The sequence below is a fragment of the Delphinapterus leucas genome, chromosome 3 (assembly GCF_059928025.1).
Source record: "Delphinapterus leucas isolate spDelLeu-1000000601 "Yukka" chromosome 3, BTC_Dleu_Yukka2, whole genome shotgun sequence".
Taxonomy (NCBI): Eukaryota; Metazoa; Chordata; class Mammalia; order Artiodactyla; family Monodontidae; genus Delphinapterus; species Delphinapterus leucas.
The window spans coordinates 99876864-99903524 of NC_143131.1; the positions used below are offsets into that span (position 1 = coordinate 99876864).

The 26661-nt window shown below is 41.6% G+C and overlaps 1 protein-coding gene across 1 annotated transcript; it reads left to right on the plus strand.

The window, feature by feature from the left end:
- The first annotated feature begins 1186 nt into the window (after positions 1–1186).
- Positions 1187–18939, plus strand: LOC111183316 (protein FAM170A). The gene is made up of 6 exons (XM_022590535.3): positions 1187–4050; positions 6427–6567; positions 7374–8100; positions 8373–8431; positions 9036–11176; positions 11796–18939. Exons 1-4 carry the CDS (start codon positions 3981–3983, stop codon positions 8377–8379), a joined length of 945 nt encoding a protein of 314 aa, XP_022446243.1. The 5' UTR covers positions 1187–3980; the 3' UTR covers positions 8380–8431; positions 9036–11176; positions 11796–18939.
- The last annotated feature ends 7722 nt before the right edge of the window (positions 18940–26661 follow it).

Here is a 26661-nt window from a genome sequence, read left to right on the forward strand (position 1 = left end):
TTGAGGTTAAAAGTATTCAGAATTACAGCTCCTGAGGGTAACTGTTGCGCCTCACCTTTGTGCAGCTTGTATGGTTTATGAAGTGTTTTCTCCAGTGTTAACTTACTTGCTCTTCCGTGGATAGCAAAATGTTTATTCACTGTACCTTTCATAGTGACTTCACAGGTGCTAAGAAAAATTTGTTTGGAGAAACAAGCTAATTTTTTACCTGGATCCCATAGCTATTCTGATAGATGAGTAGTGGTATCTCATTATGGTTTTCATTTTCATTTTCCTAATGGCTAGTGCTATTAAACATCATTTCATGTGCTTATTTGCAATTTGTATATCCTTTTCAATGAAGAATCTCTTCATATCTCTTGTCCATTTTCTAATCAAATTGTTTATTTTCTTACTGTTGAGCTTGAGCGTTCTTTATATGTTATAGACTTACTTCTTTGTTGGCTATGTAGTTTGTAAATATTTTCTCCCAGTCTCTAGCTTGACTTCTTATACTCTTAAAAGAATCTTTCACATAGCAAATGATGTTAGTTTTGATGACGTCTAGTTTACCTAGTTTTCCTTTTATCATTCATCTCTTTCCTGGTTTATTGCAATAGGCCCACGTTCTCTCTGATTCTGACCTTGCCTTCCAAATGTCTGTTCTTAACAAAGCAATTAGAGTGATCTTTTAAAATGTAATTTCTCATTTGAAACTCTCCAAGCTTCCCATGTCACTCAGAGTAAAAGCCAAAGTTTTAGCAGTAGCCTATAAACCCTATATAATTTGGTTCCTCATTATCCCTCTGACTTCCCCTCTTACCACTCTCTCCCTCCCTCAGCCACACTGGCTTTCTTCCTGGTATTCAAACACGCCAAGCAATCCCTGACCCAGACTCCAGTCTCTTTTTGCCTAAAAAATGTAACCTTGGCTCTAAGCTCCCTTATTGCCCTCAGGTACTACTGAGATGAGGCCCTTTTAGTGAAGCCTTCCATGATCTCCCATTCAGCATAGAAATTCCCCTATTTCCTATAGTCCCATATCCAGTTTCTTGTTTTATTTTTCATCATGGTACTTGCAAATATCTAACCTACTAGGTATTTTTAAAAAATTGTCTATCTTCTCCTCTAGAATTAAGCTCCTTGAGAGAAAATCTTTGTATCTCTTTTGTTCTTAAATGTTCAAGTACAGAATCTAGAGAGCCTGGCACATAGGAGGGGCTAAATAACTGTTTATATAATGAAGAATGGACAGAGAAATGAAGGAATGACCAAAGTATGTCCCAGCCTAGCTGGGGCTTGTTGTGATGAATCCATTGCTTCTAGGTTGGACAACCTGAGCTGGTACGTTTGGAATTGTCTTTCTTTTTCTGCGGGGAGGTTCATTTCTTTCAGAAATTCAGGGTCTAAGAAAGATGCCTAAAGAATCGTCCTCCTTGGAATGATGGAATTAGAACTTCTAATGAAAGTTCAACTCCTAAGGAAGTGGTGATCATCAACGGTTGTTATGCTCTTTGTTGAAAGGTTGGTGAGGAGCATTGTGGTTCCTCATCATTATGGATGGAGGGACCAAGCTGACAGTACCTGACCTCACCGATCAACCTTAACTTCATTAAAAATCGGACAGGGCTTCCCTGGTGGCGCAGTGGTTGAGAGTCCGCCTGCTGATGCAGGGAACGCGGGTTCGTGCCCCGGTGTGGGAGGATCCCACGTGCTGTGGAGCGGCTGGGCCCGTGAGCCATGGCCGCTGGGCCTGCGAGTCCGGAGCCTGTGCTCCGCAACGGGAGAGGCCACAACAGTGAGAGGCCTGCGTACCACAAAACAAACAAACAAACAAAAAACCAGACAACTTTTTGTACTTCCTGTTGCAATGCAATAGGAAGGTACACAGCATCACTTATAAAATAATCTTATAGTAACATGAAATCGAATCTAAATCTAATTAATTCTCTAGCTGTAACTACCTGTTTATAAGAAAATAGAGGTAATAGGGAACATCTTAAATGACATCACAGGAATACAATCAACAGATTCCTGTGGAAAATTCTACAGGATAAATTACTTAGTTTCTTCAACAAATCAGTGCCAAAAAAAAGGGAGGGAGAACTGTTGTAGACTAAAAGACACATTGACATTGCAAGGTGTGGACCTTCTTTAGATCTTGATTTCAATAGATCATGTATAAAAAAGACATTTAAACACATTTGGAGGAAATTGAGTATGGCTTAGTTATTGTGGTAAGAAAAAATGATAAGTAAATTTGTTGGGTGAGATAATGATGTTATGTTAGAAACAAGTTTATCTGTTGGAGATAAATACTATGGCATGTAAGGAGAAATGACATAATGTCTGAGATTTGCAATAAAAAACAGCACTTCCCCCACCCTCCCCAAACTCCTAAACCAAAATAAATACACAAAAAGCTAAAAGTGTGCGAGTGAGTGAGTCTGTTTGTGTGTGTGTGTGTAGCAGAACAAGAATGGCAGACTTTTGATAATTGTTGAAACTGGGTGATGGGTAAATGGTGCTGCATTCCTTTTATATCATTCTCTTTACTTTGTGTATGTTTGGAAATTTCTACCCCCAAAAAACTAAGAAGAAAAATCCTCCTTGCCCCATCTTTTCTAGGGATTCTCCAAGAAGCAGAAAGATTTAATCTCGTCAGCAAACCCTCACAAGGCTGAAGTTGTCCTCTCTTCACTCTCCTGTTGCCTGAAACCTTAAGTCATTCTGCAGTGCCCTTTCAAATTGGGACCCGCCTCAGTCCATGTGGTATTTCTAATGAAAGCAGTGACTTCTGGGAGTCTACCTCGTCCCGTGCACCAATACTCCCACTGGATCCTGGCCACTACCTCAAAATGAGGTGTCTCTAATTCTAGAGTGGAATCAGGAGGATCCAGATGCATTGCCACTTATAACTGGTATAAATTACAGCCCACAAGCAGAGGTGTGCAAGAAACAGTACAAATTTTTTTTTTATAATTCCATGTAATTTGTATTTTAAGCCTTGATCCTGCTGGTGTCCTGTTTGGATTTCCGCCATCCCTATTTGGAAGTCATACAGGGCCAAGCTTTTGAGGGAGTGGGTGGAAGCATGATCATTGTTGACTGGAGCCCACAGTTGTAAGTGTAGATGTCCATCAGCTCGGGGGCCATGCCTCCTTCAGGTTTGGTGGCTGCTGTGCCATGCATGGGACAGGTTGCCATGATTCTGGTTGCCATGATTCTGCTTGTATGCATACTATAGCCATCTCCTTTTAGAGTTTTTGCCCCATTTACCCCTCCAGCCACACTTGAGAGGCCTTTTCTCCTCCAGGATTTGCAGGCATCTCTCTCTGACTTAATTAGCACATTTCAACACTCCAGTAGGGAAACAAGACAGTACCTAATTTCAAAAACCTGCTTCTGTTATGTTTCTGCTCAAGTATCCTCTCTTTTCCATGGAGTTTGCGATTTTAGAAATAAAAGCCAAGATCATCCGCATGCTATTTCTGCTATGCCCTGCCAGGCTCTTCCACTGGCCAGAGAACATAGGGTCTGCTACCCACCTGAATGCAGAAGGGAAAGGGTGAAATGAAGAAAAGAAAATAAACAGGAACAGATTAACATCTCAAAATATCCTGCCACATTTGAAAGATGTGAGAGTTGAATTCACGGGAAAGGTTCTACTGGGAAAAAGGAATTGTTCTTGAAAATGGGGTCTGTGCTGTTGCAGAGACTGTTGAACCTAGGTCCACAGAATGCTCTGAGGTCATCCTTGAGGTTAGAGAACTCTGCTGTGGCCGTGGCAACCTTTGAAACTTAGCAGCCCTGGTGAGCGCTAGGCAGTACTGCCGGTTCACTAAGTGGTCTAAGTTCTTCAGCCATTTCGGAGACTTGACTATTTTTATTTGTATTGAATCATTTCAACGGATTTCCCGAGAGCCAAGAAGGGCCAACCTGTAGGGAAGAGGAGGAGTTGGAGGTGAGGCATCTTCTAAGGGAGACTTCTAGTTGGTACGATGAAACAGCGACAAAAGAGGAAACATCTGGAAAATGAAGAGTCCCAGGAAACTGCCGAGAAGGGAGGAGGTATGTGGGGGGCAACTTGTCTGGGGCACATGGGTTTCTGCCAAACTGAACCTTCTCTAGGAAGGGGGGGTTACTGAGAACGTGTCACCTGTGAAGCAGGGAGCGAGAGACCTTGTCTCACTGATGCTGCCGTATCCATCCGGAGGGTCCCTGTGGTGTGAGACGGCACAGGACGGCCAGATGCCCCTGGGAGATGGGAGGTCAGCTCCACCGGTCTGAGGACTCTCTCCTGGGGCTGCCGGGCCTGGAGCTTTGTCGGACTCACAGCAGGCTGCATCCTGCTTGCACAGACCTAGAGGTGCAGCTTTTCTCAGTCCCCGAGTTGTCTCTTATTCTCTTTTATCTTTCCCTGGGGTCATGAGGTGTGGGATGTGAAGGATGCAAGGATGCTGAGAGAGACCCATGAGTTGCTTGGCCCCTTTTACCAAAGTGGAAAGAGAAGCCCCATGAGTTGAAGGCCTTGTTGAAAAATACCTTGAGAAGTGGAATGCAGTTCAAAAGAAGATTGTTTGTCTAGGGATGGTGTCATATTGAAAGCAAGGAGGTTTTATTCCTTCAACAGGAAGAATTTCCCAAAGGAAATCAAGGGAAGGGAAGGGCTTTCCAGAGACTGAGACCACGTGGGCAGGGCTGAGAAATGTCCTCAGGGTCCTGCGGGGAGCTCTGAGAGCCACGGGCCACGTGGTGCCTGCGTGCGTTAAATGTAGGCGAGTAGCTTGCCCTGGGAGGGGGGTGGTCATGTGAGGAAGTGGGGCAGAGTGGAGCCCACCCCAGAGTTCCAGCTAGAGGCCTCTGCCCCAGATTAGAGCCCAGTAGCTCCTACCGGGCCCAGGGCCCTGGAGACTGTAGGATGGGCCCTGGGAATGGAGGTCTAGACAGCAGGCAGATTTTCAGACAGTGGCTGGGACAGGCTGGGGAAGGCAATGACTGCCCCTGCCCCCACCATTCAGAATATTTTTCTCTATGTTCCTGTGTGTGTGTGAGAGAGAGTGTGTGTGTGTGTGTGTGTGTGTGTGTGTGTGTGTGTGGTAGTGGAGAGAAGAGCGGGATGAATGGGGGTAGAGTGCTTATCAGATATAAAGTCTGCGTGGTAAAGTTCTTGTCACCCTGCCTGGACCTGGGTGACACTCGGTGTATGTAAGAGTGTATACAGAATTATTGTTAGGGGTGTTTTATGAGACAGTAACTCATACACCCATGTACACTCTGATACAGCAAAAATATCACACACCCCACATATAACTTCCTTATTAAACCAGACACAGCACATGTAGGTATATACACACATCACTCCTGTACTACATTCTCATACAACCCACCTGTATCACAATCCTCTCCTCCAATACCAAACGCTGGAGATGAGATATGTATATAGACACACACACTATATATATATGACACACACACTATATATATATATGTATCTCCTCAACTCTCGCACAAACACAGCTAACTTCAGCTATCTCTAAATACCTCTATAAGAACCAGTCACATGTCATACACACCACACTTATAACACATTCTTGAGTAATGCCAGACCTGCTTTGTACAAACCACAGTAAACCACAGTCTCACTAACCCATGTCAGGGTTGCCAGATAAAATATGGGCTATCCAGTTAAATTTGAATTCCAGATAAACAACAAGTAATTTTTCAGTATGAGTATGTCCCAAATATCGTATGGGCCATACTTACACTAAAAATAAGTAAGACCAAATAGTGCATGGGAATACTTACACTAAAAAATTATTCTGGGTTTATCTGAAATTGAAATTTAACTGGGTGCCCTGTATTTTTGTTTGCTAAGTCTGGCAACCCTTATATACTTACCACCAGCTGATGTATTATATATTTATTGTATTTTTGTTTAGTGTTTGTCTTCCCCTACTAGAATGTGCAGCATTACCAGAGACTAGAACAATGGAGGAGTGCCGGATACATAGGAGTAGCTGCTTACTGAATCTTGGTGAATGAAAGAATGAACACACACCATAAATACAAGCCACACCATGTAATGAGGAAAAGTTACATGTCCCAGAATTCCTGACTCGTGAACAGAAACCATGCACACAAAGGCCACAGACACAGATAGACACATCTGCACTGTGCTCCCCACGCCAACCCCACACTTACCACAGACTTAACTGATACACATCACTCACTCTTCCCTCATACTCACAGCCACCACCGAGGCCTACATTACCAACAAGACACTGACAGAATAAGTATTGATTTGAATTAAATACTGGAGTATCCACTGGGAACCACACTCTCAACTGTGTGTATTTGCTGCACCTGACACGTGTCAGACACTCAGTAAATATCTGTGGACAGAGGACTGATGGACCCACCCTGAGCCTTTCATTCCTCCCTCAGGAATCTCGAAGTCACAAGAGGATCCCCCTCAGCTTGGATCCACTGTGGTGGCCCAAGGCTGCAGCCCAGGGTCAGGGGAGGTCTCCTCTGCCTCTGAATTCTTCTCCTATGCTTCTTCTCCGTGCAAGCTCATCTGCAGTGGTAAGGGCGCGGGGCTCCTCAGGTGAGGGGGTGCTTGGCTGTGAGGCAGGAGGCACACAGATCCCAGGGAGGCTGAGAGGAAACCCAGGGTCATCAGAGGTGATGAGGGCTCTGTGGAGGAGCCTGGGCAGGATGGCTGAGCTGTTACGAGGGCAGGGATCCCAGCTGAGTCTGGGGGGCGTGTGAATCCTGGTACCACCATGGTGGGGAAGTCAAGGAGCAGGGGCCGGAAAGGTCTGGGCTTGAGGTGGAGGGCAGAGGGACAGGATTAAGCATCTTCAGGGGGAAATGTAGGGTTTGTCTTTGCCCTTGCTTCCAGAGAAGGACAGAGTTCTTCATCATAGACCTCCAGCCTGAGAGCAGGACCATCCAGCTGAGGTCCACACAGCTCACACATACATCCGCCCTCCAGGCACAGCCCTTCTCAGTGCACACATAAACCCCAGGCACGTGATCCACAGTGCTCTTCTCCTGCACCACAGCCCCATTCCACAAGTAATGCACCACCGATATTTCCAAACTCGCACTCCTTGTCGTACACGCATCCTTCTGCATCCCTCACATACCACAGCCCTCACCGCCATACTCCACACTCCTGTATACAGAAACCGCTCCAGTATCCCCCCACGCGCAGATGAAAAGCCCACAGATGACACCAGATACACCACTCCATCCTACGGCCAACAGACACCAAGCTCATGACACAGCTATGTCATGCAAATGTCCCTCCCTCGTCTACCACACCTGCTCCCTCAGCTTCCGGCATGGCCCATGCATGTTATTATGTTTTTAATTTCCTTTTTCAGAAATCCAGAGATTACATCGAGACACTGCCCAGCCTAGAGCACCCCTAGCCCAAGTTCAGGAACAAGGGGAGACCACTCCCCCATCACAGTATGTCTCCTTCTCATCCTCTTCATCCTGTGAGGCCTCTCTGTATACAGACGAAGAGGAAAGGGACATGAAAATATTCTACATGCGGGTACAAGTGAACAAGGGTGTAGCTGTCTCCTGGACGATAGAGAAACCCTTGGAGTTGCTAGAAAAGCAGCTGAGGAGAGAAGAAGTGACCCTTCCTGAGCATGTGTGGGTAGGCAATGCCGCCTCTCATGTGTCCACCAGAAACCTCTCTGACGGTGAGCCCACCGGGGAGGAGAATGAGCGTGAGGAAAGGGCAGAGCCAGACAGCCCATCAGGGTCACCTGCAGTCAAGGAGACACCCAGGGCCAAGACACCGGACTGGATGGTGACCATGGAGAAGGGCTTCAGGTGCATGGCCTGCTGCCGGGTCTTCCCCACCTTGGAGATCCTCCAGCAGCACGTGCAGTACAGCGTCCAGGACGGCTTCAGCTGCCATGTCTTTCATCTCGCCATGTCCCAGCTGACGGGCAATGTGGAATCCGAGAGCACCTCTGAGGAGGAGGAAGAGAAGCAAGAAGAAAAGGAGAATGAGGGGCAGCAGCCCACGGGGGAAGACCTCTGCCCGAGGAGCCAGTGTCCAGTCTATGTGTTTCATTCTCCGAAGGACAGGAAGTGAGCAGGGGCTGGGGCTGCGGAGGGAGCTGTACCTTCCCCGAGCCAGTCCCGTCTCACCACCCCAGGCTCATGCTTCCATAAGGGAGAGTTGGGGGCTTTAGCACCTCAGGGGACAACTGAATGGGAGATAACTGGCTCCCGTGCTTCTGGCCCAGTCATTTAATAATAAAGTCATGACTGTAAGTGGGAATTTATCCTGAGCTTTTCAGCTCCCACAAGAAATTCTCTTTAGCTAAGAAGTGTTTTTCTCTCTTTCGATTTCCACACAGCAACTGAGATTCATGGGACAGAAGATCCTGGAAGACGGTGTGGCCTTCTCTTGGAAGAGGTAAGGCTGGAGGCTGGCACAGTCTTCTGAGCCTATGTCACGAGGGCCCAGAGGAGTCTAAGGGAAGGGGCCGCAGAGATGTGCTGGTTTACCTAATGGCTGTGCAGTTGAGTTGACTTGGGGACACACCCAGCACTTCCAAAGGAATTGACCTCTGTTGACTTAAACAAGAATGTGGAGCGTTTTGACTAGGAGTTTTCTCAGGGCCTGCACGGTGGACCTCAGCTCTAAGAGGACGTACTGCCAGCAGCTCCTTCTCGGCAGAGAGAGCCAGGAGTGGTCTGAAGAGAGGACAGGGGCCCTTGTAGGACCAAAACTTTGAGGTCTGAGAGCCTTTGGCCTGAGCTGAGATCTCACTCTGACCACTGTACCTAGCCTTCTGGGACAAAGGGGAATGTGAAAGAGAGTCACGTGGAAATGAGGTCCCCCGAGATATGGAAATGTTCCAGAACCTTCGTTGTGCGGTGGTTGATCTGGAGCCAAGCTCACTGTGCTGTGTGTGGCTCTGAGCTTTAAGGCAACGCTGGAGGGTAACCCTGACCAGCAGAGCTTATAGTGCTTCTTGTCTCTTCCTGTTCTACCTCATTTGTTTTCTCCCTTCCAGGGAGAAGAAAGGACCCTCAGGATAGTAGCAGACAGAATGCCGTGGTCTGAAGGAGGATGAAGGGACCAGCACTCAGTCTAACATTAATATAATGTTATAAACATCATATGCAATAAAGGGCATTTCCCAAACCTTTCCTGGATGTTTTATTTAATTACATTTTTCTATCTATGCATCTATCTGTCAGTCGTCTACATCTGTATCTTTCAAGGTTTGTGAACAAGCTTTCACATAAGCACTAGAGACATCCACCAGCATTTTCCAGAAGGAGGCCTGGAAATTGCTGGAGACTTCTCACACATAGGGAATGGCCACAACCCTTGCCACACAGACTGTGTGCGTGGCCCTCCTGACTTACTCCCACTCTCTCTCTGAATTTCCTGAGGTCTGAGATGGGGATGCTGGCTGGAGGCGATGATCACATGCAGGCTGAATCTTCTCCAGATTCTGATTCTTTTCCTGGGCATATCGTCCTCAAGCACAGTTTCTATGTCCCTGGCCACACTGATCTCTCTCCTTCAGTCCTTCCCTCCCTCCCTCTCCTGCCTCCCAGTGCAGAGAATACTTTTTACATTTGAGACGAGACTTATTTTTTGTTCACAGAATTCTCACCTGTTCTACTGTGGCCTCCGTTTTTAACATTCCAAAGCTGAGAATTTTCTTTTTTTCTCCCTCATTTCTGCTGTCTTTACCTTCCTAATGCAGTGAACTCAGAGTGCCTAGCTGACTGGATGGGGAAAAAAATCCAGGGAGCAAAGAGAAATAATAAAAAATATATCAGTTAATTTTTCATAGTGTTATCCAACTATATATTTTTAAAATTTAGGAATAATATTAGGAATATTCTCTTTATAAAAAACTGAATTATTGGGCTTCCCTGGTGGCGCAGTGGTTAAGAATCTGCCTGCAAATGCAGGGGACATGGCTTCGAGCCCTGGTGCGGGAAGATCCCACATGCCACGGAGAAACTAAGCCCGCACGCCACAACTACTGAGCCTGCGCTGCAGAGCCTGTGTGCCACAACTACTGAGCCCACGTGCCACAACTACTGAAGCCTGTGCGCCTAGAGCCCGTGCTCCGCAACAAGAGAAGCCACTGCAATGAGAAGCCCGTGCACCACAGCTAAGAGTAGACCCCGCTCACCGCAACTAGAGAATGCCCGCTGGCAGCAACAAAGACCCAATGCAGCCCCAAATAAATAAATTAATTTAAAAAAACTGAATTATTTTAAAGGGTACAATGTATAAAAGTACAATAAAAGTCCCCCTTCATAACCCCCCAACCCCACTCTCAAGACTACTTCCTTTTGTAGAGATTATTGATCACTAGCTGTCTGATTTCAAGACTTTTGGTCCATGAATTTACATATGTAAGTGCTTTATATGTGATGCTTTATAGAGATTTTTTATTTATAAATTATATCATACCATATCTATTCTAAAATTAACATTTTGATTGGAGATATTTTAATGTCTTTAATATAGAGATTTAGTATAAATCTTTGCTGTAGGTCTATCCCATTTTTTAGGCAAATGTTATTTATTTACTTCTAGTGACAAATCATAATATAATTATTCCCTTATTGATGGACATTTCGAGAAAGATACTCTTTTTCTCCTGCAATTGTCTTGTGACTTTACTTGTTAACCAGATTGTGTTTCTTCTAAGTATTTTTGATTTATAAATTGTACCATACCATATCTATTCTAAAATTAACATTTTGATTGGAGATCTTTTAATGTCTTTTATATAGAGATTTAATATTAATATTTTAAATAGTCTCCAGTTTCCTTGTGGATTATTGACATTTTAAACTCTGTACTTCAGTTCTCCCTCAATACCTGTAATTTTGTCATGGCTATTTCTGTACTTAAAGATGAGTAACTATATGATTGATTTCTTCATTTTTTTCCATGTCTTTCCAAGGTACTGAATTTGATTGTGTCTTATGAATTAGTGAAAAATGCTAGTCCTTGAGTCAGGACATTGGGCCCTTTACCAAGTAACTCAACCTTCCTGGGCTTCAGCTTCTGTATGTGTGATCAAGAGGCTTGGACTAGCTGACTTTTCAAATGCTGTGTTTCTTGGATTCACTCTCACTTACTGATCTGCTACTTAAGAAGAGGGTCTGTTCTCATAAAGTAAGAACGGTCTTTTTTTAATCCTTGGGTTGGGCAGAGTTTAATTGGGCATACTCAGTTTGTTAGTTCTATTTACTTTTACATATGCTTAGCTCTAAATAATTTATATAGCTCTTGTAACTATTTTTAGATCTTATTTTTTTCTTATTTTCTTTTACAGTTTCTAATTTGTTATCACCAGTGTAGAGGAGCCTGATTGGTTTTTAAAATTTATTGATCTTGTATCTGTCTGCCTTGTTGAACCGTCTTATTAGTTCCTACTAGTTTATCTGTGGGTTCTTTTGGGTTTCCTAGATAAATGAGCAAATTAAATGTAAATAATGTGTTCTTTGGATAAAGTTTATTTTCTTGCATCTATATATATATATATATATACAAACAATATGTTGAATTGATTTAAATATTTAAATACTTACATACCTGTTATCATAATCTAACATTCTTTATCTTATTTTCTTTCAATCAATATTATGTTTTGAAGATTTATCCACATCAATCCATATAGATCTAGGTCTTTTATTTTTGACTGTTTGATATTATTTCGTCACATGCGTATAGCATCATTTATTTTCAATTCAAGCATTATTGGACAATTGGATTGTTTCCCTCCCTTCTCTAGAACAAACAATGTTTCCTAGAATCTCCCTGAAGATGTTTGACAGTCGAGAAGGGCCAGGCTGCCCGAAGGATTCCTACTTGCTTTTAGCCACCTTCCAACAGGCCATCTCCAGCCAGCAATTTGAAGCACAGATGAAATGAAAACTCCCCCAAATGTGGAGATCTTAGGAGCTTCCTAGAAGGTGGGAGGTTAATGATAGGCATCCTGCTGGGATCCCAGGGGAGTCTGAGCTGGCCTGAACCTCTTCCTCCTCTTCCATCTCTCAAGAGAAATGTGGAGGAAAGAAGACTTCAAAAACTGTGAGTAGGCAGAGGGAGAGATATTGGGAGCTGAAGCTTTAACTGAGGTCTTCGAGTGGGCTGTGAGGACGCAGAGCCTCTAGAGAGCCAGGCTCTGCCTTCTGAGAACTTCTCCCCTAAGGATGCTCATGATGAAGGTGATACCAGGCATATACAGCCGACTTGGTCCACACTGTCACAGAAAGCCTTATCAGAATCTCTTCTTGTTCATACACTCTTGTGTCTGTTACTTGGTTATTGCCTTTGGTACTCCACTGATGTGAACCACAGTCGCTAGGGGATGGAGGACACTAGTGACCCATCTTGCTCTGTGGCATTAGTCCACAGCTTGAGGGTAAGGGAGGAGGCCAAATGAAGCTCAAGAAGGAAAGATGGAGTTTGAAGAGAAGACCTGAGTTAAGGGTGTCTTCTCAAGTCTTGATGAATGAAATGTAGCTCCAGTACCTGAAGTCCTGCTTGTTCTCAAGTCTGACCACGGGGCTGGGTGCACTCAGTGAAGGAACCATATACACTTAGTATTTCATTGCTTGCTCACACTTGCCCTCCTCTGATACACACTGCAAGACTGATCTTCCCCTGAAACAACGTTCCACCTGCTACTATCATCTCATGAACATTTGCTTCCCCTTCCTAGTGTCCCCCTAGAATGTCATTGCAGGAAATTCATAATTTGATAATCATGCTTCTTACCATATTCTCAGCAACTTCTGATAAATTTTATTCACTTTATTCCATAGTCCTCACACATCAATAATCTTCCTTAACTTCCTAGCTGCAGGTTAACCCATTTGGAATCATTTCTTTTTCTTTCTCTTCTTTGGCAAATCCTTTCTATCTTTTAAGGTCCTTTTCTTGTCTCTCTACCATCCTGCCTTCCTGAACTTGTTTTTCTGTTTAAGTAACCTTTCAATCTCCTTCCCCAATTTCCTCGTAAACATTTAGAGTTTATTCCTCACAAGTCAGACAGCGGTTTATGAATGGCCAGGCATAATGGACTCAGAATGAGTTGGTACCCCCGAGGTACCTGTCTTGCCGGGGAACCACAGGTGAAGGGCTGGCTGCTGGACATATGTTTGCATGGAGTCAGGCTGAGTGGCCTCAGGGTGTTTGCTCTGCACTTGTGTGTGTTTCTCCCTAGTTGGTTTCCTTGTCCAACCACCTCTGACCTCCTTCCATCCAGCCCAAGGAATCCTTCTCATCACAGGGGTAGGATGTTTGTCTCATTTTCCATCACATCCTTTCCAAAAGTATCGTTGTGAGTTGTTCCCATTCCAAAGACCTTTCCTCTTTTAAGAGAAAAGAGAAAATCTTTTCTCTCCGTTTCTCTCACTTCACTTCTGATCTATTATCTCCTCCGTCCAGAATGGCCCACTGACTCAAATGGGTGTAGATCCGAAGATGACAAGAAATGCTAGCAATTCTGAAATAATAATACAGATGTATCAGGAAAACTTGAAAACCTTTATCCCGCCACATTAAAAAAAATTGCACTTCCAGCGTATTAAAAGTCTCAGTGTAGAAACACAAATGATATAGAAATTGAATTACACTCAATCTTTTCTTCTTTCCTGATTTATTCTAATCCTCAAAGTTAAGATGATTAACTATTTGTTATGCAAACTTTCAGACATTTTCTACACATACACACTTTTCTTTTTTTCACGTAAGAGTGTGAACTAGGTCACTTTCAACATGCTGTGATTCTGTGATTCACTCTCTCCCACCGAGTCATCCACTGATAAAGTAATCTTTTTCATGGAGGAATATTTCCAGTAGCTAATAGCCAATGTCTGTGGAGTGCTTACTCTGTGTCGGTTTCTTCTAACTATTTTACAGATAATTTGTACAATATACCCATGGACTAGGTACAATTATAACCCCCAAGTGACAGATAAGTGCAGATAAGTACAAATAAATACAGAGGCCAAGTGACTTGGCCAAGACACTGGAGCAAATCAAAATCCATGCCTCTGTAATCATTTTGCTCTATTGCCTCTGTCTGGGAGGCTTGATGATTTTGCAACTAAAACCTTAAATATCATGTTACATTTTTATATCTCTGACACAAGCATGGGGTTGTGATATGGGGTAACTAACCTGACTACTTTTGAAAACCCTTATGCACCTGGATGAAAGTAAGCCAGGGACTGCAAGCTATAGATTTAAGATTTCCTACCAACTTTTAAAAATACCTTCTTGAATGCAATTTATGTAATGTCAAGTCTAGGATGTAGTCCAAATAGTAACAGAAAAATGGAGATATGTAGAAAAATACTTAAAGTTGACAAGTATTGGGAGTGTAGTATTTTTGCGGCCAACGTGTAGACCACAGGAAAACTTGCTGCTTCCATCCCAAAGGGAAGAGCTCTATGTTGCAACTGCCAAGGTCCCTGGGGCAGCAAGTCTGCTCACTGCTTAGTAAAGAAGCCTCCTCAATTTGATAGAATCATATGGGAGCCTTACATTTGGTTAGCAGTTTTACATTCTTGATGTAATAATATTTTCAGGGTGTGGCAGGGTATCAAGCTATGAAAATACCCTTGGAGAGATTTGCTTATTAAGTTTGGCTTTTTCAATCTCCCTAATACTTCTTTACTAAACACCAGGCGGTTTCCTTCACTTTTCAGAATTGTGTTGTTTTTCCCTTGTCTAATGAACTTTCAGATACTTTTTGATGAGCTATTAAGTTTGGAGAAAAATAAACATCTCTTTAAAATAAGGAAGATAATAACAATGACAAGTAGAAAAAGCTCTAAAATTGGGAATATACTCCATTATAGCCAATTAATGGGAGTGGAAAGTTCGTGCTCACTGTCCAGGACATATAAATAAAAGTTGAGGATGCTCTGAGGCATCTCTTGGATCTCTATAAGCCTCCATCATTTCTGATGAGTAGGGTTGACAGATAAAATATAGGCTGTTTGGTTCAATATGAATGTCAGAAAAACAATGAGTACATTTTTAAGATAAGTATGCCCCAAATAGTACATAGGATATACTTATACTAAAACTAATGATTTATTATTCATCTGAAGTTCAAGTTTAACTGGGTATCCTGTATTTTTATTTACTAAATCTGACAGCCCTACTGATGATCCACAATGCAGGCAGTTCAGGAACGGTACATGCTGGCTCTCAGACAGTCAGAAATTGCTTCAGCAGATCCAGGTACAGTATGAAATTCTTTTCGGACGTAGCTCAGAAGCCACGGGCAGCCCTTGACTGCAAGTACTTCCTCGGGTTTCCCTGAGGTGGGGTAAACCTTCCTCTTAATGGCCTTTTGGTAAGTCTGGAAGACCATATCCAAGGGGAGCCCCAAAGTCAGTTTCATCCTCACAACCATGTTTCCAATTCCTGGAATTGGCTGCATGTGACTCACAAGAGATGAGGAGGTTTGTGAAAATTGGGAGTGTCATAGCTTAAACACTTTGTAGGTAAAGTTTTGCTGTTCTGAGAGTTTTAACAGGAGCAATGTGAAAGACTCCAGGTCCCCAGGTAGATAGAAATAATCCTGTTATACTTCTGTGTATGTGACAAATCTCTAATAGTTCACAGAGCAAATATATGGTCTTAGAAAGACTGATCCAAGCTTGGATGTTTCTGGTGACAAGGCAAGGTCCTGAGTTTCAAGTTCACCTTTTATGGTTGAGGAGACAATAAGGTTGTCAGAAGGGAAATCATGGAGGAGACCTTGGCTTCATCCATTGTTCAGGCTTTTATATTTGGTTCTATCTAGATTGTGTTTCAAAGGTGGAGCTTGTTTACAACTATGAACATTCTCTGATGTGCTTTTTGGACCTTCATTCCCAGAGTGAGAGAAGTGCTGAGGCTATAGAAATGCCATGGATATTCTGAAATGCCATGGATATTCTGAAATGCCATGGATATTCAATGGCATTTCCCAGGTACTGTTCCCTTGGTGCTGCTCCTTGAAATGTGCAAAGGGATTATCATCTGTTTTGTGGCCTGTCCTAGCATCGTGAAAGGAAGCCGCTGCACCTGGCTCAGAGGATTTAGGATGTGGTGGGAGAAGACGGGCCACATTTAGGTAACTGGTGTTACTATAGCCAAGGAGAACAAATTATTGGAAGTGGAGGTTTCTGGGATGGGAATGATGTTGTTGTAATTTCACAAATGCTCCAGGACCAGGGAAGACATCCAGAAGTACTGGGCTTTGTTTTAGGTTGCAGGTAAGAGAGGGAGGGATGGACTAGAGATTGACCTCATACAGCTGGTCAGTGTGTTGTTCTTTCGTTCATTCATTCATTCATTCATTCATCCAACACGTATTTACTGAGTTACTGTCATGTGTCAGTTACTCTGTTAGGTTTTGAGATATGATAGTGAAGAAAACAAATTCTCAGTCTTTAAGGAGTGTATAGTTCAGTCAGAGAGACTGATAAAGAAATAGGTAATTACAACATAGGAAATAAGTCATTTGATAGAGGAAGTGGGTCTTTGTGGGTGTACACAGGAGGCTAAATTTAACTAAGCCCAGTGGTGGAGGTAGGGAATGGGAGACCCAGAGGGACTTCTTGAACGAAGTGATAGTGGAGATCAGCAGGGTGAGTAGAAATTTTCCAGGACCTTCCCAGGCAAAGATGGAAGGAAGAAAGAAAGTTTCAGGCAGAGGGACCACTCTGTACAAAATCCTTAAGATAAAGAGAATATTGTATGTTCTTCAGTATGGCTGGGGCATGAACTCTGAGAAAGGGGGTTGATAGGAGATATGGCTGGAAAGAGAGCCATGGCTCTGTCATTTAGAGTTTGTTCTGTAGGCGATGGAGATTCATTGAAGGTGAAGGCAGAGGAGTGACTCCATCAGATTGTGTTCTAGAAAAGTCACTTAGGTGACTGTGTATAGGGTGGGTTTAACTGAGCCTCAGCGTGGACAGTAAGCTCAAATTTTTCTGTGTGGGACCAGTGTCACACATGGGACTATGTAGGTCAGCAGATTCAATGGGGCAATGAATGTTTTTTGGTTTTTTCCTCCTTTTTTATATGAGGCTAGGCAGATGATGCCATGCCTTCGTTCCATTAAGAGCAATGTGAAATCGGTGAAGCCTCCTAAGATTCTGCAAGGCAGATTTTTCTTTGTATTATTTAAAATTACCTCAAGACCTGAAAGGGCCATTGCTGTAGAAAAGGGGCCTGGTACATGTAACACCTGGATGGAAATAACAGCTTATGGGAAAAAATGGAATTTGAGGAATTCTGGGGCAGGATGCTGGAAGTAGATGACCGCTAAAGGCCTTTCCAACTCACAGCCCTCAACCTCATGAGGATGAAAGTGTACTCTAGAGACCTTTGATCAAATTCTGCCCACAACACTCTGTGGTTTGAAAGTTACAAAATTCCCTGAGAAGTGGTAAGCTGTTTATCTTCCTTATTAGTCATTTAGTACCATTTATAATTTCCAAACAGCTACTGTTTATAGAGCCCTCTTGCTTTCCATTTCTGAGTGTGTTTTATCATTATTCTTTTTGATCTTGGAAATGTAATCTTTAACAAACCACCAATTAACCATGAAATGTCACTACAGCAAAACATATCAGTATTCTCCATGGGATTTGTTGTACTTGGATTTGACCTTCATTGTTAATTCTTGGACTGTCTTCCTAGTTTGTGGCATATTTGGATTCACATTTCTTCTTTTTGTTGATTACTTCAAAGCTTTTGTGTAGAAATTAAGCTGGTAAAATAACATAGAAGGCTTTTCCCCTATGATAGTCCCTTTCTTTTGATACCAATAATTAAAAATGTGCTGTGATAGCATTAGAGGACGTAAAGTTTGAAGGTTTTAAGAATGACTTGGAGACTCAGGAGTAAAAAGGGACCAATACAAGTGAGTATGAATTATTATTTTGCTCAAAATGCTATTTAAAATAGATTAGAATTTAGGTTTATTGAAGAAAATGGTTATATTTGAGCTATTTGAAGTTCTAACAGTCAGATATTCTTTGAAAATCTATTTTAAAGATCTAACTGGTGATCTTAGAATAAAATTGCCACTTGATGGAATGTGGAATGTGAAGAGGTGAAAGAAAAGTCAGACTGGAATGATGCTACAAAAAAAGAAACTTCCCATCCATGACCAGGCAGAGCAAATGGAAATCAGACGGGAAAGGAAATAGAAGCAGAGATGATTTTGTAATTCATGGAGCCTGCAGCTCTTTGAAAGTGCTAACCACCAAGGGGCAGGTGCAGAGCACTAAATGAGAGCTTCTCGTAAAAGTCCATGCGGCAAAAACGGCAGGGGCACCAGGTGAGAAGTCTCTCCATTTTTGGTACACAGGCTGGAATTTCAAAGATATGAAGACACAGGTCTTTCTCTGAAAGGCGGGGGACTGTGATGTTTTGTAGATAGAATTTCCAGAGCTAATGACATACTCAAGCTAAAGGAAATATATCTGTCCATCTAGGGACATTGAAAACAGTGGGAGGCAGAAAGAAAAAATATTTTGGCAACTGAGAGACCTGGGCTGGTGTCTGTTACTTCAGTAAATTACTTAATCCCTCTGAGTCTAGCTTCCTCATCTATAAACTGGTGATGTAATAATAGGATTGTTGTGGGCATTAAATGAGATCATGGACGTTGGGCCATTGGTACAGTACCTGGCACAAAAGAACTGTTTAATAAATGGAAACCAGGCCTTCCCTGGTGCTGCAGTGGTTGAGAGTCCACCTGCCGATGCAGGGGACACGGGTTCGTGCCCTGGTCCAGGAAGATCCCACATGCCGTGGAGTGGCTGGGCCCGTGAGCCATGGCCGCTGGGCCTGCGCGTCCGGAGCCTGTGCTCCGCAACGGGAGAGGCCACAACAGTGAGAGGCCTGCGTACCACACACTCACAAAAAAAATGGAAACCAGCACTCATTATTCAATTGATAAGAATAGTGCATCTCAGGGCTTCCCTGGTGGCGCAGTGGTTGAGGGTCTGCCTGCCGATGCAGGGGGCGCGGGTTCGTGCCCCGGTCCGGGAAGATCCCACATGCCGCGGAGTGGCTGGGCCTGTGAGCCATGGCCGCTGGGCCTGCGCGTCCGGAGCCTGTGCTCCGCAATGGGAGAGGCTGCAGCGGTGAGAGGCCCGCGTACCGCAAAATAAAAGAAAAAAAAAAAATGGAAAGCAGCACTCAGTATTCAAATGATAAGAATAGTGCATCTCAGGCTCTTGTTGAGAGAGGTTTCTTATTATCCATTCTAATTGCTAAGATCACTTGTGAAGCCCTCTGAATTTGCATTTGACACTTGCCTGCTATTGGAAATTTGTTCAATGTCCCTCCTATATTTCTTAGACCCTACCATTTTGTGCATGTGGCAAACTTTCAACTGCCATTATTTGGCATTTTTCAGCCCAGGAACTTCTGAAGCTGTTGAAGTCTGTTCTGCCTGTGTAGATGGCAGGGAGGAAGTGAGGGGAATTAATAGCTTCCCAGCAGCAGTCCTCAACCAAGGACTGATGGGAGTGGGTATCTAAATGCCCCAGCTCCCTGGCCCTTCAAGTGGGAAGCTTGTGTTTCCCAGAGTTTCTCTGTGGATTACCTCCACTTTTCCACACTACTACATGGCTATAACACAGTATTTAATGCTTGCCTTCTCTTCCCTATCTCACTTTCCTATTGGAGTTTCTTCCATTTCTCATATTAACTATTTGAACTGGAATGCTTATGATTGGGTTTGATTTTGGGAGAACCCATAGGAAGTCATTTTCTTGAGGAAAAAAAAGTTGTCAAGTTGCCTTCTATGAAAAGATAGTAAATAATAGAAAAACTTAAGTTTTCTTTACGGTTGATTCATTTTTCCCTATGCACATTAATTGGCTACAGTATTGTTTAAATAATTATATAATATAGAAGTGATACAAAAATCAAAAGGACACTGCTGATTTTAGAATATTTGCTTTCATGTTAAGCATCTAAGACACATCAGTTATGTGAATGAAAACATGATGACCCAAAACCTATGGGATGCAGCAAAAGCAGTTCTAAGAGGGAATTTTATAGCAATACAATCCTACCTCAAGAAACAGGAAAAATCTCAAATAAACAACCTAACCTTACACCTAAAGCAATTAGAGAAAGAAGATCAAAAAAAGACCCAAAGTTAGCAAAAGGAAAGAAATCATTAAGATCAGATCAGAAATAAATAAAAAAGAAATGAAGGAAACAATAGCAAAGATCAATAAAACTAAAATCTGGTTCTTTGAGAAGAGAAGCAAAATTGATAAACCATTATCCAGACTCATCAAGAAAAAAAGGGAGAAGACTCAAATCAACAGAATTAGAAATGAAAAAGGAAAAGTAACAACTGACACTGCAGAAATACAAAGGATCATGAGAGATTACTACAAGCAGCTACTTGCCAATAAAATGGACAACCTGGAAGAAATGGACAAATTATTAGAAAAGCACAACCTTCCGAGACTGAACCAGGAAGAAATAGAAAATATAAACAGACCGATCACAAGTGCTGAAATTGAGACTGTGATTAAAAATCTTCCAGCAAACAAAAGCCCAGGACCAGATGGCTTCACAGGCAAATTCTATCAAACATTTAGAGAAGAGCTAACACTTCTCCTTCTCAAACTCTTCCAAAATATAGCAGAAGGAGCAACACTCCCAAACTCATTCTACAAGGCCACCATAACCCTGATACCAAAACCAGACAAATATGTCACATTGATAGAAAACTGCAGGTCAATATCATTGATGAACATAGATGAAAAAATCCTCACCAAAATACTAGCAAACAGAATCCAACAGCACATTAAAAGAATCATACACCATGATCAAGTGGGGTTTATCCCAGGATGCAAGGATTCTTCAATATATGCAAATCAATCAATGTGGTAAAGCATATTTAAAAATTGAAGGAGTAAAACCATATGATCATCCCAATATGCAGAAAAAGCTTTCGACAAAATTCAACACCCATTTATGATAACAACCCTGCAGAAAGTAGGCATAGAGGGAACTTACCTCAACATAATAAAGGCCATATATGACAAACCCATAGGCAACATCGTTCTCAATGGTGAAAAACTGAAACCATTTCCTCTAAGGTCAGGAACAAGACAAGGTTGTCCACTCTCACCACTATTATTCAACATAGTTTTGGAAGTTTTAGTGACAACAATCAGAGAAGAAAAAGAAGTAAAAGGAATCCAAATTGGAAAAGAAGAAATAAAGCTGTCACTGTTTGCAGATGACATGATACTTTACATAGAGAATCCTAAAGATGCTACCAGAAAACTACTAGAGCTAATCAATGAATTTGGTAAAGTAGCAGGATACAAAATTAATGCACAGAAATATCTTGCATTCCTATACACTAGTGATGAAAAATCTGAAAGAGAAATTAAGGAAACACTCCCATTTACCATTGCAACAAAAAAAATAAAATACCTAGGAATAAACCTACCTAAGGAGACAAAAGACCTGTATGCAGAAAACTGTAAGACACTGATGAAAGAAATTAAAGATGATTCAAACAGATGGAGAGGTATACCATGTTCTTGGATTGGAAGAATCAACATTGTGAAAATGACTATACTACCCAAAACAATCTACAGATTCAATGCAATTCCCATCAAACTACCAATGGCATTTTTCACAGAACTAGAACAAAAAATTTCACAATTTGTATGGAAACAAAAAAAGACCCTGAATAGCCAAAGCAATGTTAAGAAAGAAAAAAAGAGCTGGAGGAATCAGGCTCCCAGACTTCAGACTATACTACAAAGCTACAGTAATCAAGACAGTATGGTACTGGCACAAAAACAGAAATATAGATCAATGGAACAGGACAGGAAGCCCGGAGATAAAGCCATGCACATATGGTCACCTTATTTTTGATAAAGGAGGCAAGAATATACAAGGGAAAAAAGACAGCCTCTTCAATAAGTGGTGCTGAGACAGCTGGACAGCTACATGTTAAAGAATGAAATTAGAACACTTCCTAACACCATACAAAAAATAAACTCAAAATGGATTAAAGACCTAAATGTATGGCCAGACACTATAAAACTCTTCAAGGAAAACATAGGCAGAACACTCTATGACATACATCACAGCAAGATCCTTTTTGACCCACCTCCTAGAGAAATGGAAATAAAAACAAAAATAAACAAATGGGACCTAGTGAAACTTAAAACCTTTTGCACATCAAAGGAAAACCTAAATAAGATGAAAAGACAACCCTTAGAATGGGATAAAATATTTGCAAATGAAGCAACTGACAAAGGATCAATCTCCAAAATTCACAAATAGCTCATGCAACTCAATATCAAAAAAACAAAGAACCCAATCCATAAATGGGCAGAAGACCTAAATAGACATTTCTCCAAAGAAGATATAGAGATTACCAACAAACACATGAAAGAATGCTCAACATCACTAATCTTTAGAGAAATGCAAATCAGAGCTACAATGAGGTATCCCCTCACACCAGTCAGAATGGCCATCATCAAAAAATCTACAAACCATAAATGCTGCAGAGGGTGTGGAGAAAAGGGAAGCCTCTTGCACTGTTGGTGGGAATGTAAATTGATACAGCCACTATGGAGAACAGTATGGAGGTTCCTTAAAAAACTAAAAATAGAGCTACCATATGACCGAGCAATCCCACTACTGGGCATATACCCTGAGAAAACCATAATTCACAAAGAGTCATGTATCACAATGTTCATTGCAGCTCTATTTACAACAGCCAGGACATGGAAGCAACCTAAGTGTCCATCAACAGATGAATGGGTAAAGAAGATGTGGCACATATATAAAATGGAATATTACTCAGCCATAAAAAAAACAAAATTGAGTTATTTGTAGTGAGGTGGATGGAGCTAGAGACTGTCATACAGAGTGAAGTAAGTCCGAAAGAGAAAAATAAATACCATATGCTAACACATATATATGGTATCTAAAAAAAACAAAAAAAGGTTCTGAAGAACCTAGGGGCAGGATAGGAATAAAGACGCAGATGTAGAGAATGTACTTGAGGACACGGGGAGTGGTAAGTGTAAGCTGGGATGAAGTGAGAGAGTGACATGGACATATATACACTACCAAATGTAAAATAGATAGCTAGTGGGAAGCAGCCGCATAGCACAGGGAGATCAGCTCTGTGCTTTGTGACCACCTAGAGGGGTGGGATAGGGAGGGTGGGAGGGAGACACAAGAGGGAGGAGATATGGTGATATATGTATATGTATAGCTGATTCACTTTTTTATAAAGCATGAACTAACACACCATTTTAAAGTAATTATCCAAAAAATATCCAATAAATAACCCAATAAAGATGTTAAAAAAAAAAAGAAAAAAAAAGATTGAATCAGACCAGAAGGCTAAGAGCGTAGCTGGAACCCATGTGTAATCACAGCTCAGCATTTAACAACTGCTTTAATTCCTTATCATAAATATAAAACCAGGCCAGAGGCCTCCAATATTTATAATAAATATCAGTGACATGATAGTATCATCATGAGACCTCTGTGTATTCTTTCTGTTTCAGATGAAAACCAAATTTTGTGTCTCCCCACAAAACTTACTTTTTCTATTTTCATGCATTGACCGCATATTTGATTTTGGAGAGCTGTTCCATCTGTGTTTTGAGTTGGGCTGAAGTAAGCAGTCTCCCTCTCAGTGGGGATGCCTACTCATAACTCGGACAAAATACAGCATGGAATACACTTTGGATGTTTTGGTTCTACTTATCAGGTTGATTTACAAATGATGCCAGTGGTTGTATCTTCAAAATAGCAGTTTTCAAACTTTTTTTCCCCAGTGATTGATTCCTTTTACAAATATAATTTTCTCTAGAACTCCAAAGTATAAACTATATTATAAAAATACTGATTTGACAGGCAGGTAGTTGAAAATGGTAATGGACTTCTGTGTGCTCTCAGGACACTCTGCAGTTTTTACCCAGAAATCCATGGGAGGTATAGTAAGAAATTCCGTTTCAAAATTGCATCACCAACAATACCTAACTACTGCTTGTATTTATTTTTATTTTTATTTTTTTGCGGTACGCGGGCCTCTCACTGTTGTGGCCTTTCCCGTTGCGGAGCGCAGGCTCAGCGGCCATGGCTCACGGGCCTAGCCGCTACGCGGCATGTGGGATCTTCCCCGACCGGGGCACGAACCTGTGTCCCCTGCATCGGCAGGTGGAATCTCAACCGCTTTGCCACCAGGGAAGCCCTTGTATTTCTTATCATAAGCATCAAAGTCAGAGAAGAAGCACACAAAACTTCTAATAAGTACTAAAAGATTTATAATTAAATAATATTAAAACATTATCTGTTGGAAATTAGTTATTGAGTAATTGACTATTATGTGATAAGACTGTGTTCCAGGTAGATGAATCTGAATTTTACATGGTATAGAAATTGGAGGGGCATGTTATTGTAGAACTGTGTTACTGATATGGGAAAACTGAGTTCTCTTATTATATAAATCTTAGAGAAGGGACAGTTTACTGTGATAAACTTAAATGATATGTACTTAGCAAATTGTACCTATAGGCAAGTCTGTGAGATGTTCAAGTAACATGGATTTTCCATTCTCTGAGGTCCTATCCAGTTGCATGAAACCCAGAATGGTGTCTCATCTAACACTTTATGAACCCGAAAACTGTTTTTCACCCTGAAAATCCAGCATGATTCCCCAACATGATTGCAAAATCTGCCATTAATCAAACAGCCCTTGTAACCTGGCTCTAGTAGTTTCTCAGTATTCCACTAGCACCGTCTTGCCTCATTGCCCAAAGGTTGCATGATAAGACTAGGTACTGCACATGCCCAATATGGACTGGTTTAGCATGTAGGCTTTGGCAAAGGCTTTCACATACATGAGGACTTGATTACACATCTTTAGAAATGAGAGCAAACCAGGTACTGCCGTTTCAAAAAAATGACCAGGGCTAATCTACACACTTACTAATAAATAACATATTTAAAGTAAGGTCATTTATATACACAAATTTGGTAGGAGTTTTACACTGAGATTTGAAGACAAGAATGAGTTAACCAGACATATCTTGCAAGGGGGTTCACCAAAATGTGTTAAAATCTAATATATATCACTTGTGAGTTAGTGACTCCTAGAATATTCCCACAGTGTTAAAATATACATTAAAAATAAAAAATTTGGACAAAATTATTTATATGTAACACCTGAAACAACTATGCAGAATTTTAAGGCTTCTAGAAACATAGCTTAAAAATAAATCCTAAAATGAGGTCCCTGACTTGGAGAATTTGGATTATTGCCATTTTACAAATGGAGAAAGAGCAAACAAATCAAAAAATGACTCAGGCATGATTACATAGTAACTCAATGGCAGGCCTGAAGAGTGGAACTCAGGGTTTCTGTGCTGAAATCCAGGAATCCAATGAGCTAAACTTCCAGTAAATAGAGTATAGCACTGAAGTTCCAGACGACAGCTATATCATTGAGTTTGGTATAAAATAAAATTCATTTCATTCAAGTGAGAACTGTTAGTTGCTCAAAAATAATATTGGGATATAACTTCCTATTACTTTGACTTTTCTCCTAATCCATGTCTGATGGCTTGGTAATGATAAAAAATCGAAGTGTAAAGTTATGTGCAGGAGTAATCATTAGGCTTGGAGGACAGAACCAGTAATGGGAAGGAATTGTAGGCTACTGTCTTAGGCTGTGAAGGCATTCATAATAAGTTTCTTATTAGCTTTTGGGCCATCATGTTGTACTGAAATATCAAGTGCTAATCAACTCAGTTTGTAGACTGTAAAGTGTCTATAGGAAACAAAGTGTCATTTGTTTTTCCCTAAAGTGATGCTGAAGCACATTGCCAATAGATTAACATTTTAAAGGACCGTCATTTAAAGAAATCCTTTTCCTCAAAGAGTGAAATTCAGAACAACCTCTTCTAGCCTTAAAGTTCGGATGGCTCTTTGCATCCAAATTCATTCTGATGGGAAATTCTGGACAGTCTCCTTCCCTCATTGTGGAGAGTCAGGGGGAGCTCAGTTAAGGTGCTTGCCTTGAAAATGCATGATGAAGTTTGTGTAGTGAAGGAGGAGGTAGGGGTGAGTATTCACTAAAGGCATTTAGTTTTCTCATTCAGAAGATAAGTTCAGATTTTCCCAAAAGATAGGAAACGATCTAGAAATGGAAGACAAAGCTGAGAGTAGAAGTAGGACAATGTGAGATCAGGTGGGCATGGAGCATGGAAGGATCTCTTTTTCTCTTTGTTGATTTTCAATTGGTTTATTGGCTTTATTGGTGTATTAGTTTTGGAGAGAAGGTGTGAACATAGGCTTTGTGTATGTACAATCTTCTCGTTTCCTTTTACTGAGAATCTCTGGTATAGGGTGGGATTAGGATCAGTGATAGTGGGTACGAGTCAGCAAAGGAACAGATCTCAAGAAATAGTTCAATTGAAGAATTTTAGTAACGAACTAATAATTTCATAAGAAGATAGGGCATGTTTCAACCAATGCATACACACAAAGGGAATATTTTATTGAAAAATACACTCTTTCCATAGTATATGCTTGTACCCACTGGGGTAATTCTGGGAGTAAGA

What these genes read in the sequence shown, in the direction of transcription:
- LOC111183316 (XM_022590535.3), top strand. Translation starts at nt 3,981, where the DNA reads ATGAAACAGCGACAAAAGAGGAAACATCTGGAAAATGAAGAGTCCCAG. An exon ending in AACTGCCGAGAAGGGAGGAG is followed by an intron (nt 4,051 to 6,426) that starts GTATGTGGGGGG and finishes TTCCTCCCTCAG; the next exon opens with GAATCTCGAAGTCACAAGAG. An exon ending in GTGCAAGCTCATCTGCAGTG is followed by an intron (nt 6,568 to 7,373) that starts GTAAGGGCGCGG and finishes TTCCTTTTTCAG; the next exon opens with AAATCCAGAGATTACATCGA.